The sequence below is a fragment of the Macrobrachium nipponense genome, chromosome 47 (genome assembly GCF_015104395.2).
Source record: "Macrobrachium nipponense isolate FS-2020 chromosome 47, ASM1510439v2, whole genome shotgun sequence".
In the NCBI taxonomy this organism is placed as follows: Eukaryota; Metazoa; Arthropoda; class Malacostraca; order Decapoda; family Palaemonidae; genus Macrobrachium; species Macrobrachium nipponense.
In genome coordinates, this window is record NC_087222.1 from 33,729,442 (window position 1) to 33,747,332 (window position 17,891).

Below are 17,891 nucleotides of genomic sequence, written 5' to 3' on the forward strand. Positions count from 1 at the left end.
CTGTCCCACCCACGGGAGAAGATGGAGTACAGACAACCTTTTGGAACCCGAAGGTGGGCACCAGATCCCAGAGGCTTTGGCAGACTACAGGGAGTGCAGACCTCTGGGTGTACCCACGCAGGAAGGGAAGCATTCGGAGCAGCCTCAACAATTTGAAGGTGCACCAGGATCCCAAGAGGCCTTTGGCAGACTACAGAGTGCAGACCTCCCTGGGTGTCCCACCCACGCAGGAAGGGAAGCATTCTGGAGTACAGCCTCCACAATTTTCCTTTTGGAAGAAGGTGCACCAGGATCCCAAGAGGCTTTGGCAGACTACAGAGTGCAGACCTCCCTGGGTGTCCCACCCACCCGGGCAAGGGAGCAATTCTGGGTAAGCCACAACCTTTTGGAAGGAAGTGCACCAGGATCAACAAGAGGCTTTTGGCAGGACTACAGAAGTGCAGACCTCCCTGGGTGTCCCACACCGGAAAGGGAGGCATCCCTGTTTTTTTAGCAGCCGTCAACCTTGGAAGAAGGCTGACCAGGATCCCAAGAGGCTTTGGCAGACCTACAGAGTGCGGGACCCTCCCTGTCCCACCCCCAAAAGGGAGGGAACATTCGTACAGGTCAACCTTTTTGGAAGGGAAGGTGCACCGGATTCCCAAGAGGCTTTGGCAGACTCAGAGTGGCAGACCCTGGGTGTCCACCCAATTTTCGGGAAGAAGGCATTCTGGAGCACCAGGCCTCCACCTTTTGGAAGAGGCACCCAGATCCCAAGGAGGTTTGGCAGACTACAGAGTGCAGACCTCCCTGGGTGTCCCACCACGCAGGAAGGGAAGCATTCTGGAGTACAGCCACACCTTTTGGAAGAAGGTGCACCAGGATCCCAAGAGGCTTTGGCAGACTACAGAGTGCAGACCTCCCCCATGGGTGTCCCACCCACCCGGGAAAGGGAAGCATTCTGGAGTACAGCCTCAACCTTTTGTAAGAAGGTGCACCAGGATCCCAAGAGGCTTTGGCAGACTACAGAGTGCAGACCTCCCTGGGTGGGGGTCCCACCCACCCGGAAGGGAAGCATTCTGGAGTACAGTCTCAACCTTTTTGGAAGAAGGTGCACCAGGATCCCAAGAGGCTTTGGCAGACTACAGAGTGCAGACCTCCCTGGGTGTTTCCCACCCACCCCCCAGGAAGGGAAGCATTCTGGAGTAACAGCCTCACCTTTTGGAAGAAGGTGCACCAGGATCCCAAGAGGCTTTGGCAGACTCAGAGGTGCAGACCTCCCTGGGTGTCCCACCCACCCAGGAAGGGAAGCATTCTGGAGTACAGCCTCAAACCTTTTGGAAGAAGGTGCACCAGGATCCCAAGAGGCTTTGGCAGACTACAGAGTGCAAACCTCCCTGGGTCCCACCACGCGGAAGGGAAGCATTCTGGAGTACAGCCTCAACCTTTTGAAAGAAGGTGCACCAGGATCCCAAGAGGCTTTGGCAGCCTACAGAGAGCAGACCTCCCTGGGTGTCCCACCCACCCAAGGAAGGGAAGCATTCTGGAGTACAGCCTCCACCTTTTGGAAGAAGGTGCACCAGGATCCCAAGAGGCTTTGGCAGACTACAGAGTGCAGACCTCCCTGGGTGTCCCCCCACCCAGGAAGGAAGCATTCTGGAGTAAGCAGCCTCCACCTTTTGGAAGAAGGTGCACCAGGATCCCAAGAGGCTTTGGCAGACTACAGAGTGCAGACCTCCCTGGGTGTCCCCCCACCCAGGAAGGGAAGCATTCTGGAGTACAGCCTCAACCTTTTGGAAGAAGGTGCACCACGATACCCAAGAGGCTTTGGCAGACTACGAGTGCAAACCTCCCTGGTGTCCCACCCAACAGGAAGGGAAGCATTCTGGAGTACAGCCTCAACCTTTTGGAAGAAGGTGCACCAGGATCCCAAGAGGCTTTGGCAGACTACAGAGCAGACCTCCCTGGGTGTCCCCCCACCCAGGAAGGGAGCATTCTGGAGTACAGCCTCAACCTTTTTCTGAAGCAGCACATGGAGGCCCAAGAGGCTTTGGCAGACTACAGAGTGCAGACCTCCCTGGGTGTCCCCCACCCAGGAAGGGAAGCATTCTGGAGTGCAAGCCTCCAACCTTTTGGAAGAAGGTGCACCAGGATCCCAAGAGGCTTTGCAGACTACAGTGCAGACCTCCTGGGTGTCCCCCCACCCAGGAAGGGAAGCATTCTGGAGTACAGCCTCACCTTCTGGAAGAAGGTGCACCCAGGATCCCAAGAGGCTTTGGCAGACTACAGAGTGCAGACCTCCCTGGTGTCCCACCCGAGGAAGGGAAAGCATTGGAGTACAGCCTCCACCTTCGGAAGAAGGTGCACCAGGATCCCAAGAGGCTTTGGCAGACTACAGAGTGCAGAACCTCCCTCCCGGTGTCCCACCCCCCAGGGAAGGGAAGCCTTCTGGAGTATAGCCTCAACCTTTTGGAAGAAGGTGCACCATGATCCCAAGAGGCTTTGGCAGACTACAGAGTGCAAGACCTCCCTGGATGGGGTGTCCCACCCAGGCCCGGGAAGGGAAGCTTTTTGGAGTACAGCCTGCAACCCTTTTGGAAGAAGGTGCACCAGGATCCCAAGAGGCTTTGGTATCACCACAGGAGTGCAGACCTCCCTGGGTAACCCTCCCCCCACCCAGGAAGGGAAGCAGTTCTGGATTACAAGCCTCCGACCTTCTGGAAGAAGGTGCACCAGGATACCCAAGAGGCTCTGGCAGAACTAACACAAGAGTGCAGACCATCCTCCCTGGGTGTCCCACCCAGCCAGGAAGGCCCAAGCATTCTGTGATCTGCCAAAGCTTCTTGGATGATCATGGTGCACCTTCTTCCAGAAGGTTGAGGCTGCACTCTCCAGAATGCTTCCCTTCCTGGGTGGGGGGGACACCCAGGGAGCTCTGCACTCAGTGTTGCCTGCCAAAGCTTCTTGGGATCATCGTGCACCTTCTTCGAAAGGTGAAGGCTGCACTCCAGAATGCTTCCCTTCTTGGGTTGGGGGGTGGGGGGGGGGAACCCAGGGAGGTCTGCAATCTGTGGTTGCTGCCATTGCCTCCAAGGAAGGGCAAGCATTCTGGAGTGCAGCCTTCACCTTTTGGAAGAAGGTGCACCATTATCCCAAGAGGCTCTGGAAGCACCACAGAGTGCAGACCTCCCTGGGTGTCCCACCCACCTAGGAAGTGAAGCATTCAGGAGTGCAGCCTTCACCTTTAGGAAGAAGGCGCACCAGGATCCCAATAGGCAGTAGCTTCGCAAACAGTGACATTTACGTCATAACTTACCATACATTGAATAATATTTGAAAACACCAGATATTAGTGTCCAATCCATAGTTTTTCAGGTTGCTGAGATGAATAGCAAGACACCCAATGCCCCTCAAGTCCAAGTTCAGCCCCAGTAAAAAACGCTGGGTCATGTACAGTACTCAACAAGATATTAGGCTGCTTAGCATCAAACGGCTCCATATCTTGTTGAATTTAGAAGGACTGGAAAAGTTATGAAGAAATTCCATAAATCCATTAGGCAGCTTACAGGGTGTAGAGAAAGGGGTGGAGCTTACCACTAGACAAGGAGAGACCTCTCATTTACTCGTTTGGGGTTCTAATAAGAGGCGGTATACATTCGTCAGCCAGCGCTCCTACCTCAATTTTTGCCTACCACATATCACTTTATTGCCTCCTATGACGTAACATGGGCCAAGACGGTGATTTGAGTTAACAGATAATGGCAGAGATATGTGCATTGAAACAATCTGGCATTAAAGCAAAGCAGATATCGGATCAGCAGTGTGTGAGGAGGCTTTCAGTTTGGTGCTGGGTTGCCAGATTTAACTAAGGTGGCAACCATGAGATTCCGTCACAGAAAAGACGCCCTGGTATTCCTTAGAAGACTTCTGATCGAAGTTTGACTGTTCTCAAGTGTCAATTACTTTCTAATTGACTTTGAGAACAGTCAAACTTTGATCAGAAATCTTCTTAGGCATACCAGGGCGCTTTTTCTGAGACGGAATTTCAGCACCGAACTGAAAGCCTCCTCACACCCTGGTGATCCGATATCTGCTTTTCTTTAAGGCCAGATTGCTTCAATGCACATATCTCTGCTATTACCTGTTGATTCAAATAACCGTCTTGGCCCATATTAAGGTCACAGGGTGCAATAAAGTGATATGCGGTAGGCAAAACTTGATGTGGGAGCACTGACTGACAAATTTATACAGGCTCTCATCAGACCTCCAAACATGTGTCTTAGAGCTCTCTCCTTGTTGAGTGTCAAAGCTCCACCCCTTTCTCTACGTGTTGTGAGCGTCCTAATGCTGCACTCTGTGGTGATGCCAAAGCCTCTTGGGATCATGGTGCATCTTCTTCCAAAAGGTGGAGGCTGCACTCCAGAATGCTTCAAGTGAAGTGTTTTCTCATGTACAGCTATATAACGAAAGAGCTCTTGCCTGTTGCTTCCAATCCCTTCATCGTAAGGGATTGATTTTCAGTCCTCTGCTCTCCAGTCTTGTGTTCCATCTTTCAAACGTTTGTGTGTAAGACCTCCATTTTGAATTCAGCCATTAACACAGGTCATCTGCATACAGAAACTGATGAGAGACCTCCCTTTCTTCAATTATCTGTAACTTCTTCAATGACTGTGATTGCTAATGATGGTGAACTGTGATGTAGGCCATTTTCTCAAATTCTCGCTTTTGTATCTGCCACAATATTCATTAGAAGTTCTCGACTAATATTTGCTCCACGAGTTTTTATTCACTTGTTATTCCCCCTCTAATGGCTGGTTAGAATTTAGGAACATCCTTCGGGAAGGCCTGTGAAGGTCTAGCAGTGTGACTGTGTGGTGTTGCTATTTATGACCGAGTTCAGCTTTAGTGCCAGCTGTTAGCTAGTCATGAGTATAGGTTGATCGCTGTATATGATTTTTTTTTCTGCGGGAATAAGTATTCATGTAAAGCTCCCCCTTGTGGGTGGGCTTTGTCCGTTAGATTATGATTCAGTGTACGTATATGCATTTGGGTACAAAGATGTAATATGCTTAGTTCTTGTAGGATTTGTAGTGGATATTTTTGTATTTTCTGTCATTTTCCTGAATTTTTATATTCATCAGTTAGATTAAGTCAAGTATGTAAGTATATCTTAGTTTAACCAAACCACTGAGCTAAATAACAGCTCTCCTATTACTTAGCAATGGGACCTTCAGCTTATTGTTGGATCCGAAGATCATTATATCAAGAAGTGAATTTCTCCTCATAGCTTTAAAAAGTTTTTTCCCAGTTATTTGAGTATACCAGACTTTCTTCAGAATTAGACTTAATGGCCTCTAGATCTTGAGTCATTGCGGTGTTATGTGTTTGTAATTAATCTTGAAGAATTAAACTTCTCACAGGCCTTATTTGATTCAGGAGGGATACCGCAGCCTGAAGTACTATTTGTATTGACCTTTCAGATATGTCAAGAGATTTCAGCTCAACTTTGTTGACAAATAGAGATTTTTCTGTGCACGGTATGCATTGCTTTTCAAACAAATGATACTGTATTAAATTTGTGTGAAGGGGCCCACATAAATAATGCATCTTACTACACTTTAAACATAAATTAGTTCAAGTGTAATACTGTAAGCACTATTGAGTATCTTATCAAGAGCATTATTATTATGGCATCTCTCCACATTTCAAGACACTGCTTGCTGGGGAAGGTACCAAATTGAAACGGTTGTCTGGTTTTGTTAACAAAAGTATTTCATATTATTTGTTGAGCATCTCAAATTCTAAGTGTTTACTACAAAGTTAATTTAGTTTTCTAGATGATACTACATTCAGTCAGTTGAATTTCAGCATTGTTATACATCTAACTTTAACATATGATTACTGTAAGGGCAAAACTATTGTGTTACAAAATTGTACATTAATTTTGTTGGACTTCTGTATTTCAACTTTGCTTAGATTTTGCTTCATTCTCACAAAGTCTCTTAATTTTGCATAGCTGTGAGAGAGGTAACCACAGTCAATTCAGTAGGTGCATGACACAGTAGAGTAAGAATAAAATAGAGTAACTCCAAAGGCCCCAAAAATAATTATGTGAACTTGTAACCACATCCAGTCACTCCTTGGTTACACCATATATATATATAGTCTTTACAGTCTAGGATTGTGGAGTTTCTAATCTGCAGACAAAGAGCTCTTTGGTCCAATGTGGGTAATTCTTTGTAGTCTTGGAAACAAAGATTTAGACATTTTTCCAGAATTATTATGAAATAGTCCAGACATTGATTCTGCTTCCACCTGGAAGTATATATCTACTTTCCTCTAGACTCTCCAATACTTACTGTGATCATCCAATGACGCATTCTGCAGAAGAAAATACTTCAACAGTACCTCAGAGGTACAATCCACTCTCTACGCAGGCATGCTACAAGGGTGTCTTCAAACTCAAAAGTATATAAATTGGTTTATTTACGGGTAATTTACGGTTTACAAATCATCCATGTTAATATTACAATATAGAAATATGTATATGACATGACAGTTCAAATAGTATTCACAATCTTGAGCAGGACTTGGCATGTCCTCATATAAAAAAAAAAACACTTTCTTAATATTATACATTACAAGAACCTATATGTATAAGTATAAACATGTTAAAAATGGCATTCTTACTAACAAACAAAGAAAAAAAAAAAGTTTATTTTCCTGTCAGGACTGAAAAACTCTCCGACATTCAGCACTATTTTCGTAATTCCCAAACTTAACAACTCAGAACTGTATATATGTATGTTTATACAGTCAAAGAACCCATTTGCAGTCAGTCACACGAACAAAACAACAGTCACACTTTTATCAGAAGAGTTCAGTCTCTGGTGTCACTCGCACACTATTATACAAATAAAGTGCAATCATGGACTTCGCAGCAGCGAAGTACAATAAATAAATTGTATTGTATTGACAGCTTCCGAGACAAACGAGTTTGCATTGAGGTCTCAAACCTGAGCGCTGAAAACCTTATAGTATCTCCTTCCTAACCCAAAGACGAAAAGCTCTTGTTTACGGTAAGTGATTCTCGCACAAACCGAGTTTTGCGTAAGAATGAATGAGTCTTCTTCTCCAGGAAGTGAAAAGTGGAAAACTGTGAATCAATTTACATTTGCAGAGAATATACAGTGTACAGTACTATATACAGTATATATTCACCATCTGTATGTACAGATTTCTTCCAGAAGACTGCAGAGATAAGACAGAAGAGCTGTTTGAATAAGCAAATGTCAAATTCCAGGTAGTATTGGCCAAGACAACTGCACGAAGGACTTTCGGACTTCTGCATAAAAATGTCAGAAAAAAGAATGGGGGGTGAGGGAGGAGGAGGAGGAACGAAGCAGCGAAGAAGAATCACATTCAAACAATGACATAAAACTCACTGCTGGGGGGGGGGGAATTATTCACTTAAACTACGTTACAAAACTTGGGAAGGGTTGTGGTTCTATAATATATATATATATATGTATATAATCTCTATCATTAGAGGACTTACTACAATCAGGCTCTGTCTTTACAACATCTCGTTATCTGGGGGAGAGAGAGAGAGAGAGAGAGAGCAGAACGAGAGAGAGATAGAGAGACGGGGAGAAGGCTGGATGACCGAGGGTGCCGAGGAGGCGAGAAGCGAGAGAGGAGGAGGAGGAGAGACGCGAGAGAGAGAGGAGAGAGAGAGAGAGAGAGAGAGAGAGAGAGAGAGAGAGAGAAAGGAACACTGAGAGAAGTTAGAGAGAGGCCAAGGCATGCTGATGAGACAACGTAAAATGGCGCGCATTAGCCGCTCTCTAACCGGTTAGAGTTTCCAGTCTTCCCGTAAAACATTTGAAAAGGCACCGTTGTAATTTTATGAAAATACTGTACAACACGTCAGCTACGGACGTGTGATATGCAAGAGGCGAGATAATGCCGTGCTTTAAGAAGGCTGACCGTCCTTTGGAAAAACCACTGATCATCAATTTCAACACCATCATGTATCTCCTTTCTTTCAGACAGAGACGGTTATAGCTACAAAGTCTTTGCCAGTTCTCCTGAGCTGGGCGAACAATGACAAGGATTCTAAGACACTGATCCGAGTCAGTGGATTTGGTCGTCACTGTCTCCTGTTTCGTCTTTATCTGTAGAGGAAATCAAAAGAGATTGAGATTGTAGTAGTACTACCTACGAAGGGTTTGGGAAGACACTGACTGCCCTTGCACTGACGAGAGAAGAAGAAGCTTATTAATTACTGAACGGACACAAGAGAGGATTTAATGAGAAGCTGGAATCCAATGAAGGACTTTTCACAAAGTGGATAACAGACAGATGGAATTTTAAGAAGTAGCTTTTAATGTTTCTTACTGAAAAGACAAGTTTCTGATGACGAAAAGGAAATGGTTATGTATACTTTCCTAATACCCACAAAAGATGAACTTGAGGAATCCAGGTAGTGACTCAATTTTAACTTAAGAGGTAAAGCTTCTGAGTATAGTATTCAATCATGCCTACTTCAGTGGCCTAGGGTAATATGTCACACAGGAGAAAAGAAAAATTGAATCTTAATTCGAATGAGTATTCTTAGCACCACTTTGAACAGAAGATAAGACCACTGTATATGGTAACTGTTTTGTGTTTATATTCATTCCATTATTTCTAATTGTAATGCAATGTGGTATGTCATGCATTCTGGAACTTTTCATGCAGCAAAAAATTGGTAAAAAGTGGGTTGCAGAACATGCCTTCAAGATCAGAGGATAGATAAGAGTTTTTTTGTGATGAGAGTAGGATTCTTTTGGCATTCATTGTGATCTTCCTAAGGGCTCCTAAGAGAGCACAGCTTATCAAGAAATAAAAGTTCCCTTAAGGACGAAAAGAGGCATTTATAACATAAGGGAAAAAGCAGAGAGAGAGAGAAGTCATGCTTTGCCAAGTTGTCACGGACTTGAATTACTAAGAGAGTCGACGCAGTGAGAAACTGTTATTCCTTGTTTAAGTTACAATTAGATAGGCAACAAATTTTGTGGTACATAAATATATACAAATATTGTATACATAAATAAATCCATAACACCCTATAGAATACCAATTTTGGTTAGTCTTTTTGACAGTCAACTTGGAAAGAAAACACCTCCTCATAACGTGTCAGTCAAGTCTTTAGTATTTGCAATGTAAAACTTTCATGCATGTTCACATGCTAATGTCTGATGTCATTCCTGCATCTGTGAGTCATTGCGTCCTGCTGTCATGGACTACATGGTCAAACGTGCTATGTTCTTCAGAGGTACTACAGTACTCCTCTTCTTGTCACAGTTAGCAGCAGCTGTGTATAGTATACTGTGTGGTCAAGGGAAGGGTCAAGGACACATGCACTGTGTTACGAAAGGAGTTCAAGAGAGCTATCTCGTGTCAGAATGCATGCATTCTTCCATCAGCAGCACTGCCCCATTTCTTCAGTAATGCTTGCAAGTTTTTGTTTTTCTTCAAGATTTACAACTAAACAACTGATTGGGTAGTATGCCATGCTTGCTAGGTCAACTGCTACTGTACAAGTCATGGTCCATGCTAATGCTGCAAGCAAGTCTTCCAAGCGAAATCTCCACTCAGCAGCAGCAGCAGCAGCAGCAGCTTTCGTTTTCGTTTGAGAGTCGTCTACATGCACGTTAAAACCTATGAAGACTTTGATGCTGATTACGGGGCTGACCTGACGTGCTTCTCCTCAGTCCTCCTCACCTTTCTTTCCCTGATAAGCGTGCTTACGTAGGCGATCGTAGAGGTCTTCCTTGTTGCCGTAGATGGAGGCATTGGATCGGGCCAGGCTATTTCCTGCCCCGTTTGGGAAGCCAGCTGGTTTGAGGAAGTCAGGTTAGTTACGCTATGTTCTAGTTAAGATCACTCTGGTTAATATGTCTTTAATTAAGAGATTTATGCATCATATCTATCAATTTAGCAGGAACTTTAATGAAGAAGCCTTTAACGTATTTCTAAGCTGCCCTTGGATCACCTTGGGATGGATGAGCTCTCTCCAAGTGTCAATTCAAAATCAGATGACTAAACTATGCAGAAATGATTAGACTTCAACTCTACGCTACAAGGAAGTATTAGAAAAGCTATTTAGAATTTTAACATTTGAAACCCTTCGTAAGGAGAATTTATGGTTTTAGAATTCTACACTGATTTCAGGACTAAGATCTAGATGGCAACATGACGAGCTTGATTTGTCAAGACAAAGCAGTTTGGGGCTATGGAGAAAGAAAGACAGTGGGGGATGATTGTCGTCGAGGGAGCTGGGGTCAGGACGAGAGAGAAGACTCAGGACATACTCTTCATGTAAGTCTCATTGTAGAAGTTCGGCATCTCCCAAGCATCCTCTTCGTCATCGTAGTAGTGGGCGTAGGTTGAGTGGTGTGACGGGGCGATGCTCTCCGCGTAGGCAGCAGGAGCTCCGTAGTAGAAGTTCACCTGCGGAGATTTCATTCACAATCAAATTGGTCTTCAGAACTTGCAACAATGCACCTTGGCATATTGTCTAGAAGCTTGAATTTCACACCAATTGTTTCCCTGTGGGCTTGTTCCCTATGAATAGTATTCATCTTCTTAATAATGATAAATAATACCACCTTCAACTTTAGTTAACAATGGACTGGCTAGAAAAACTCGAGTACAGAATGCCCGTTAAGATCAGAAACTCTGAGCCTTAAACAGAAATGTCCCCTACCTGAGAACCATTTGGATCGGTGGATGGCTGATTGAAGAAGCCCTTCTTTGGCTCCCTTCGTCTTGTGGCACGGATGCAGATCATCCATACGAGCAGAGCGATGAGTATGAAGAACACAACGGCTCCAGCGATGCCTCCAGCGATGTATGTGAAGTCACTCTTGACCTGCAAGAACCAGATAGAGCTTAAAATTGATCATCTCTATATGTAGGTAGTAATGGCAAAAAAGTCTAGTCATTTAAACCATGCCCAAAAACATTTGTAGTCTTTGTCATGAGAAAAGTTATGTGCATTTTGAAGACATGACGAATTCCTGCAAAGACAAATAACAATCATTAACACCAGCGTCTTATTTTGTGCTAACGAATTTCAGTTGGGGCTTTAAACACCTAGAAATGTTTGCTATCATGAAGTAACTGCAAGTTGCAATGCTAAGTTAGTGGACAGATTAAGTGCATCACTTTTGCCAGAAGTAAAGCATACAATTTCCTTTACCTTGCACTGAGAGCCTGTGAATGATCCGACGCACACACAGAAAGGATTGCCCTGGTCATCCTTCTTGCAAAGGCCGTTGTTCTCGCAGAAGTTTTCACACTTGTCTGTGTGATATAATATCAAAAGTAAATTAAAATCATTTTTAAGCTGAAAGAAAAACTCTACAGAGATGATTTATTCCTCACGTTCAAATGACATCATCAAAGCTTTAATTAAGCAGATCAGACCTGGAAGGACTCAAATCTGCACTTACCGTAGCATTCTTTGCCCGTGCCGTTAAATCCAGGCTTGCACTGGCAGTCAAAGTCATTGGATTCTGTGATGAACAAGCAGAGAGCGTTGGGGTCGCAGTGCATCTTCTCTCCGTGGACTTCGCAAGGATTGGAGCAGTCATTCATTGAAGTGGAGCCTACGTCGGCAGTCGACGTGTCTTGTGGGCAGTCGATACAAGACGTCTGCTCTCCTTCGGGCTGATATGTACCCTTAGGACATGGCAAGCACTCGTACACTGAGTTCAAGTTCGATAGGAAAGTACCAGCGATGCAAATCTTCAGAGAACATTCTTCAATTGACGCAGCACCAGACTGCAACGTAGTGCGAGATTCTGGGCATCTGACACAAGAAGCATGAATGCCCTTGGTACGGTACGTGCCACGAGGGCAGGGTTCGCAAGGGCCTGTGGTTCCCAGCTGTTGACCGGACTCGCACTCTTCACGACACTCAGAGGCCGAGACGGCGTCGTTCGTGCGAGTGGTCAGACCTCGTTCGCATCTCTTGCACGAGAACTTTCCTTCCATTGGTTGGTAGTAGCCATATCCACACGACCGACAGACTCCCAGATCTTCGTCGAAGTACCTTCCGGCAGCACAGCGTTCTTGGCACTCCTCCACCGAGCGAGCCCCAGTGGTCTTGGTGACTCCCTGACGACCAGCTATATCAGGACAAGGTTTGCAAGTCACCTGACCTAGCTCATTCTGGTAGGTGCCAGAGTCACACGCTTTACAGATCTTCTTCTCTCTGTCATAGTATGTTCCCGGAGAGCAATCAACACAATCGCTCTCAACGACAACCTGGAAAAAATAGTTATATAAAAGTAGTCTACAAGTACTCATTGATTCATGTACATACAGTGATTTGTTACAACTGTTCATAAAATTTTGTGAAGAGAGAGAGAGAGAGTTGGCAAGATAAGTTATACAAAAGCAAACATCTACCCCTGTAATCCACATATAACTCTTTGAGGAAAGTTAGACAAGATGAAAATGAGAGAGGATCTAGAATATGCATACTGCTTTCATCTAGCATACTCTTTGTATGGGAATCCATTACCTGCCACTACAAAAGAACAGTGGGGTGTGCTGGTATGGGAAGTCCCCCTTGATAATATACAGCTGCAGCTGCATTTGTTTACAGACAGAGATGAAGCCTATGACTACTTTTTACTGTACTACCTCTCTCCCAACATAACTTGTGGCCATAGAAACTGAACACAATTTCCTCTACAGAAACAAGAGCAACAAAGTATAATGACGAGAAACTGCACAAATCGATTCTAACAAGGTATACTACTACACACCTTGCCTACAGGGCAGGAATATTCAGAGGTCAGCTCTAGTGAGGATGGGTCAGGCACCACATTTGGCAGGGCATCGCGTACGTCGAACTCGTCGTTCTGAAGGATGATTTCTTCGATGAGGCTCCTGACGGTGGCTTTCAGATCCGAGTTCTTGTTGCTGACTGGGTCGCTGAAGGAATTGCAAATGGGAATTATTCAAAAGGTAAAACTGCTGATGAATCCTTATGTATGTCATCTATGCCTACCATTTGTCATTCCAAATGCTGCAACAATTTAAAACCTGCTCACTTTTCACACAGCGCTACTTAAATTTTCTCTATAGTAGTCTAAATCATTATGAATATAAGTCATTAACAAAAGAATGTATCTGGTAGAGGCTGATTTACATTTCTGAATATACTACATTAAGTGAGGAACACAATGGAAAACACGTAAGAAAAGTCTAGACCCAATAATGGGAGTTTTAACTTCTCTCTTTCACTTGCTCCATATTTTAAAGTAACCCTGCGGAGTAATTAATAAATAATATTACCAATAGTTTCTCAAGCAGAATACAAAGCTACTTACCAGTGAATAAAAAAGGCGGGAAATGTACCCAATAAAAATTTCAGAGAAAAGCCAAGAAAAATTAAAACACATACTGACAATTATTATCAACATAATTATTGGTAATTTGGACGTTAGAAGTTTGTGACAGTAGACATATATTAGCTGTAGCATTTCAAGTGGGCCAGAATTATCAGCAGAATGCACATTACGAGTCTGGAAGCTATTCAAACTATAATCACATTAATGCCGTTTGTAGAGAGAAAGCGTGAAATGCTGCCATTAAACCTGGCAATGTCAAACTATCGAGAATGCTGGCATTATACAGCGCTCATGAACAAAGACCTCTTGTTCTGTGGAAGCAGTTTTATAAAGATCATAAGCAAAAGTGGATATCAGGTAAGCAAACTACACACATCTGTAACACAATCCAAGCACCTTCCTTTGCACTAACCCCACAAAAGCATAATTTATAAGTGAGTTGGCCCCTTAGAACATTGGTTAATTCCACATTATGGCGCTAAATTATTTGGAAGACAGTTAATGGCCATTTCCAAAAACCATAGGTACTATTCAGAGTTGCCACAAGCATTTTGAAGCCCGAGTGTGGCACCAACGAAGCTTTGCTTTCTGTATGACACACCCCGTACCATATTTACACAGACAACTCTATGAGTGATACCAAAACTACTCTGCTTTTCCACAGCATTCCCGTTAATAACTTTCTCCTGACCGCAAAACCTTGCTACTGCCGTGAGCAACTAAATTTCACATCCTTCGATCTTACTTGTTGGCTGCAAATGAAACATCCAAGTTATACTGGTATGCCTGTTCTGATTCCCTCGCTGTTCTTGAGCTATAGGAGTGGGTAGGGACAACTCGTTAACAATGTCTCCATTGCTTGTGAAAGGTCAGAGTTGTTGCCTTTTGCAACAAGATTATGGCTACCAAGTCTGTTTATATAAACTGCTAAATCTGCTTTAGTGTGAATGTTGACAGCGTCTGTTTTGTGCAGGTGTTCTCAACAGCTGTTTGTGATTGTGGGTACTGATACTTCTTCTACGTATAGACTCACAACTACGGTATGGTGAATGTAATCCCTGAATTATGTATGAATCTACAGCACAGCACACTACCAGCTAAGAGTACTGGGCATTCTGCTTTTTACCAGTGACCTGAAGTGTAATCACTTAAGAGTCTGATTATGTTATGGAAAATGCTCCAGGAGGGGACATCCTGCTGGAATTCAAACAATTAAAGAACAATTTTATGCCAAGCAACTGCTTTTAATTGAAATCTTTTAACAGAGGTTTCCTTATTATAATCGGTCAAAAAAGGTAGAAGTGCTCGTCGACTAAGAGAGAGAACTTACTTGGCCGATGCGAATGTAATCTTCACATCATAAACATCGTTGCTTGGCGGGGGAGTCTGACGCCTCTCTCGGTCTGTGTCAGCGTCGCGAGCGATCCTGTTTCTTCTGGAGCAGTCGACGGCCACGTTCAGTCCATTGCACACGCCGCTGGACGCGACAGTGTCCGTGCAGAAGTTCCAGTCAGAGTTGAGTTTGTTCAGAGCCTGAGTGAAAAACAAATCCTCAATTGTTGACTTCAGTATATGGCAAGTTTTTCGCAACAAGGTAAAATGAAAGAGTGAAATCATGACCTGCAATATCACTGCATCTTGCACTCAAGTGCAGTTTATTTCTTCCCAGGTAGATCTAGAGAGTGGAAATATGGAGAACTTTTAGTCCCTTTTTCAGATGATATTAATATCAATGCAGTGTTGAAATCCATTGCAGATACCTGTGCTACATCTAAACGTATTTCTCAAAGGTTGGATACCTAAATGAATATGTAAAAAGGAGAATAACATAAAATCTCAAAATTAATCATATCTGATATTTTCAGTGTAGGAATAGTACAGGATATTATATCTTTCTTACTGGACTTTAAATAAGTAGTGTAAGAAATTAGCAGTTTTCAACATCAGTTTATTTGGAAGGGGAGGGACTGTCATCAACCTCCAGCCTTGCCATCTCAAAGAGTACATCAACTTACGTGTTTTATTTTCTCGCTCAGGACGTTCTGACCGGCGGCATTGCAGATAACAGATGATGGGAACTGCATGTTGATCTTGAACACTCTCTGGGCAGGAGTTGATGGCGAACAGGCAGGGTAGACCAGTTTATGAGCAGGATCCGAGGTCGGTCTCCAGAAGCCTTCTGCTCCACACGTAAAGAAATCGGGCACCTGAAAAACGGGGTCGAGAATTTACTGACGAGTTCTATGGGGGGATAAAATTCAACAAAACAAAGTGATGAAAAACAGAAGTCTATTTTCCCAGTAAGCAAACATAACAGTGTACATCTCATGCCACTGAAAAGTGACTCTCCAATATACTCACCCTCGTAGAGAACTTCAGCCCATCATTGCATTCAATCTTGCAGACCTTGAACCGGCCGCCCGGTCCCCAGTTGGAGCAACGCTGCACGCCGCCTACAGGATCATCCAGCGTAGGGCAGAAGTCTGGCAGTACGTACACATTGAAGGAACACATTGCCGAGTTGCCGGCTGCATCGTAAGCTACGCGGGCCACTTGGTACGTTCCCCACGTGAAGGCCTAAAGAAGGAATCAGAACGGTAATTCATTTTAATGCCATTTCGGTTCAATTCTGCCACGAGATATTTCTGCAAAGGTTTCAGAAGCAATTGCATCGACTGATAAGCTGTTTATTTTTGCTTTATAATTTCATAAAACTGATTGTCTGGTGTACCATTTCAGTTCTATATCTGAATGTTGCTACCAATGTTCTTCACGATGATTAGCTGAAACTTTTTCAAGTTGGCATAAGAACTGCAATTACATCAAATGCCAGTAAACCTTAGTAAAGAAGGTACTAAAAGCTGAGCTACATAGTAATTTGAGCAACAAACCTGTCCTGGAGAATATCCCGACTTGTCAACAACTTGTTCGATGCCAATGTTATCCGAGAAGTGAGGCTCATCCCAATCGACGACCTTCGATCCGTTCCGTGCGATGACCCAAATGTCTCCTGGGCAGTGGTCTACTCGAGGAGGAGTCTTGTCTCTTTCGAGTACCGTACAGTCACCAGTGTAGCCCGGAGGACAAACGTATTGGCCACAAGTTGACGGACCAACTCTCTCCACATTACCCTCAACTTTGTCGTAGCCAGTCCAACGAAGGAGGAGTCCGTCAAATATGACGGGTGAATTCATGCATGATCGAACCTGACAAATGAAAATGGAGAAATTTCAGTTTTAAAAATCCCCGTAACGGAGGGGGAAAGGGAGGGGAGGGTTTATTGCTTCAGTGAACCCTGTTGGCACAGTAAATACATAGGTTACCGGTGCATTCATTTGTCTTTTACTTCCTACTTAACTGTCCAACTTCTTCAGGTTTGCTCTGAAACTTTATCCCAATATTGTCACCAAGAAGAAAAAGAAGCCACTCACCATTTTAGGAATTTCAGTACGGAAGTCGAGTGGCCTGTTCCAAGCATTCAGTCGAGCGATGCGGCCGTGGAATCCTCGTTCGTTTGTGTAGCCTGCGTGATGCGTACTTACCGAGCCTAGCGTCACCCATCCACTGTAAAATTGGCAATGAATGTTAATTCCTCAACTGTGAAATAAAACACTGCCATAAAATAACAATGGCAGATGTTCAGCAACCCCTAAAGCTTATAATTTCATCAAATAGCATTCGTTTTCTCTTCCCATCATTTACTAACACGTATCCTAACTTTATCAGTCAATGCATCAAAAACCTTGAATAAGCAGTAATGATTCTATTTTGAGAAAGAATAGCAATTAAATCTGGTGTAATAGCCCTCTTCCAAAATCAGTATAACTGTACAGCAGTCTTTTCTTGTACTATTGTTATATCTTAAACCATTCACATAACTTTACCTATTTTTATTTTGATAAAATGCTTGTAAGGAAAACGAAACCAGAGCAACACTTACTACATAGGTAACGACTTCCCTTGTCCAAATGCCTCGACCTGGGCAACGACAACGGCATCTGTTGTGAGGGTCAAAGTGCCAGCTTCCCCATCCCACACCAGTGCCACGTGGTGCCACTGGCCGTCGTTAATTGGGATGTTGTTACGGAATGTAACGAATTCCTTCTGGTCTTCAAAGAACTCTATGGCTATGCCTGCATTTGTCGCTTGAAGCAAGATTTCTTTGTCGGAGGGTATGTATGGACTCCTGCAAATGCAAAAGAAAAGAACTCGAATTAAAATATAAGTTGTGAACACAATGGCAATCAATATTCGCTGACAGAACTACAGGACAGTTGGTCATGGCTGCTCCTCACCCAAAGTGGTACTTACGAGACAGAGAACAGAGTGAAGATTGTGCCCAAATCATCAGGGATGGCAAACTGCACCCACATGGCAATGGTGAAGGACGTAGCTCCTCCAATCTTGAAGGGTGTAGCCAGTGAAGCACTCGATGTTTTTCCTTCATCATTGATGTACAATTCATAGTTGATGTTGATGACTGAAAATATATAAGAAATA

The 17,891-nt window shown here is 43.8% G+C and overlaps 1 protein-coding gene across 3 annotated transcripts in view; it reads right to left on the reverse strand.

Annotated features, from left to right (window-relative positions):
- Nucleotides 1-8,022: 8,022 nt before the first annotated feature.
- LOC135204855 (sushi, von Willebrand factor type A, EGF and pentraxin domain-containing protein 1-like) overlaps nt 8,023-17,891 on the reverse strand; it is a 61,081-nt gene continuing 51,212 nt past the window's right edge. Inside the window, exons 18-32 of one of the 3 annotated variants that reach the window (XM_064235066.1) lie at nt 17,703-17,871; nt 17,332-17,577; nt 16,823-16,955; nt 16,283-16,597; nt 15,753-15,968; nt 15,407-15,598; nt 14,722-14,924; nt 14,137-14,205; nt 12,804-12,972; nt 11,481-12,297; nt 11,228-11,331; nt 10,733-10,897; nt 10,338-10,476; nt 9,748-9,861; nt 8,023-8,156 (exon numbers count right to left, since the gene is read on the reverse strand). In XM_064235066.1, the coding sequence (XP_064091136.1) occupies nt 8,116-8,156; nt 9,748-9,861; nt 10,338-10,476; nt 10,733-10,897; nt 11,228-11,331; nt 11,481-12,297; nt 12,804-12,972; nt 14,137-14,205; nt 14,722-14,924; nt 15,407-15,598; nt 15,753-15,968; nt 16,283-16,597; nt 16,823-16,955; nt 17,332-17,577; nt 17,703-17,871 (3,092 nt within the window). In that variant the 3' untranslated portion in view covers nt 8,023-8,115. Of the gene's footprint in view, nt 8,157-9,718; nt 9,862-10,337; nt 10,477-10,732; nt 10,898-11,227; nt 11,332-11,480; nt 12,298-12,803; nt 12,973-14,136; nt 14,206-14,721; nt 14,925-15,406; nt 15,599-15,752; nt 15,969-16,282; nt 16,598-16,822; nt 16,956-17,331; nt 17,578-17,702; nt 17,872-17,891 lie in introns of all 3 variants that reach the window. The other 2 variants (XM_064235067.1, XM_064235068.1) reach the window with 2 other exon arrangements.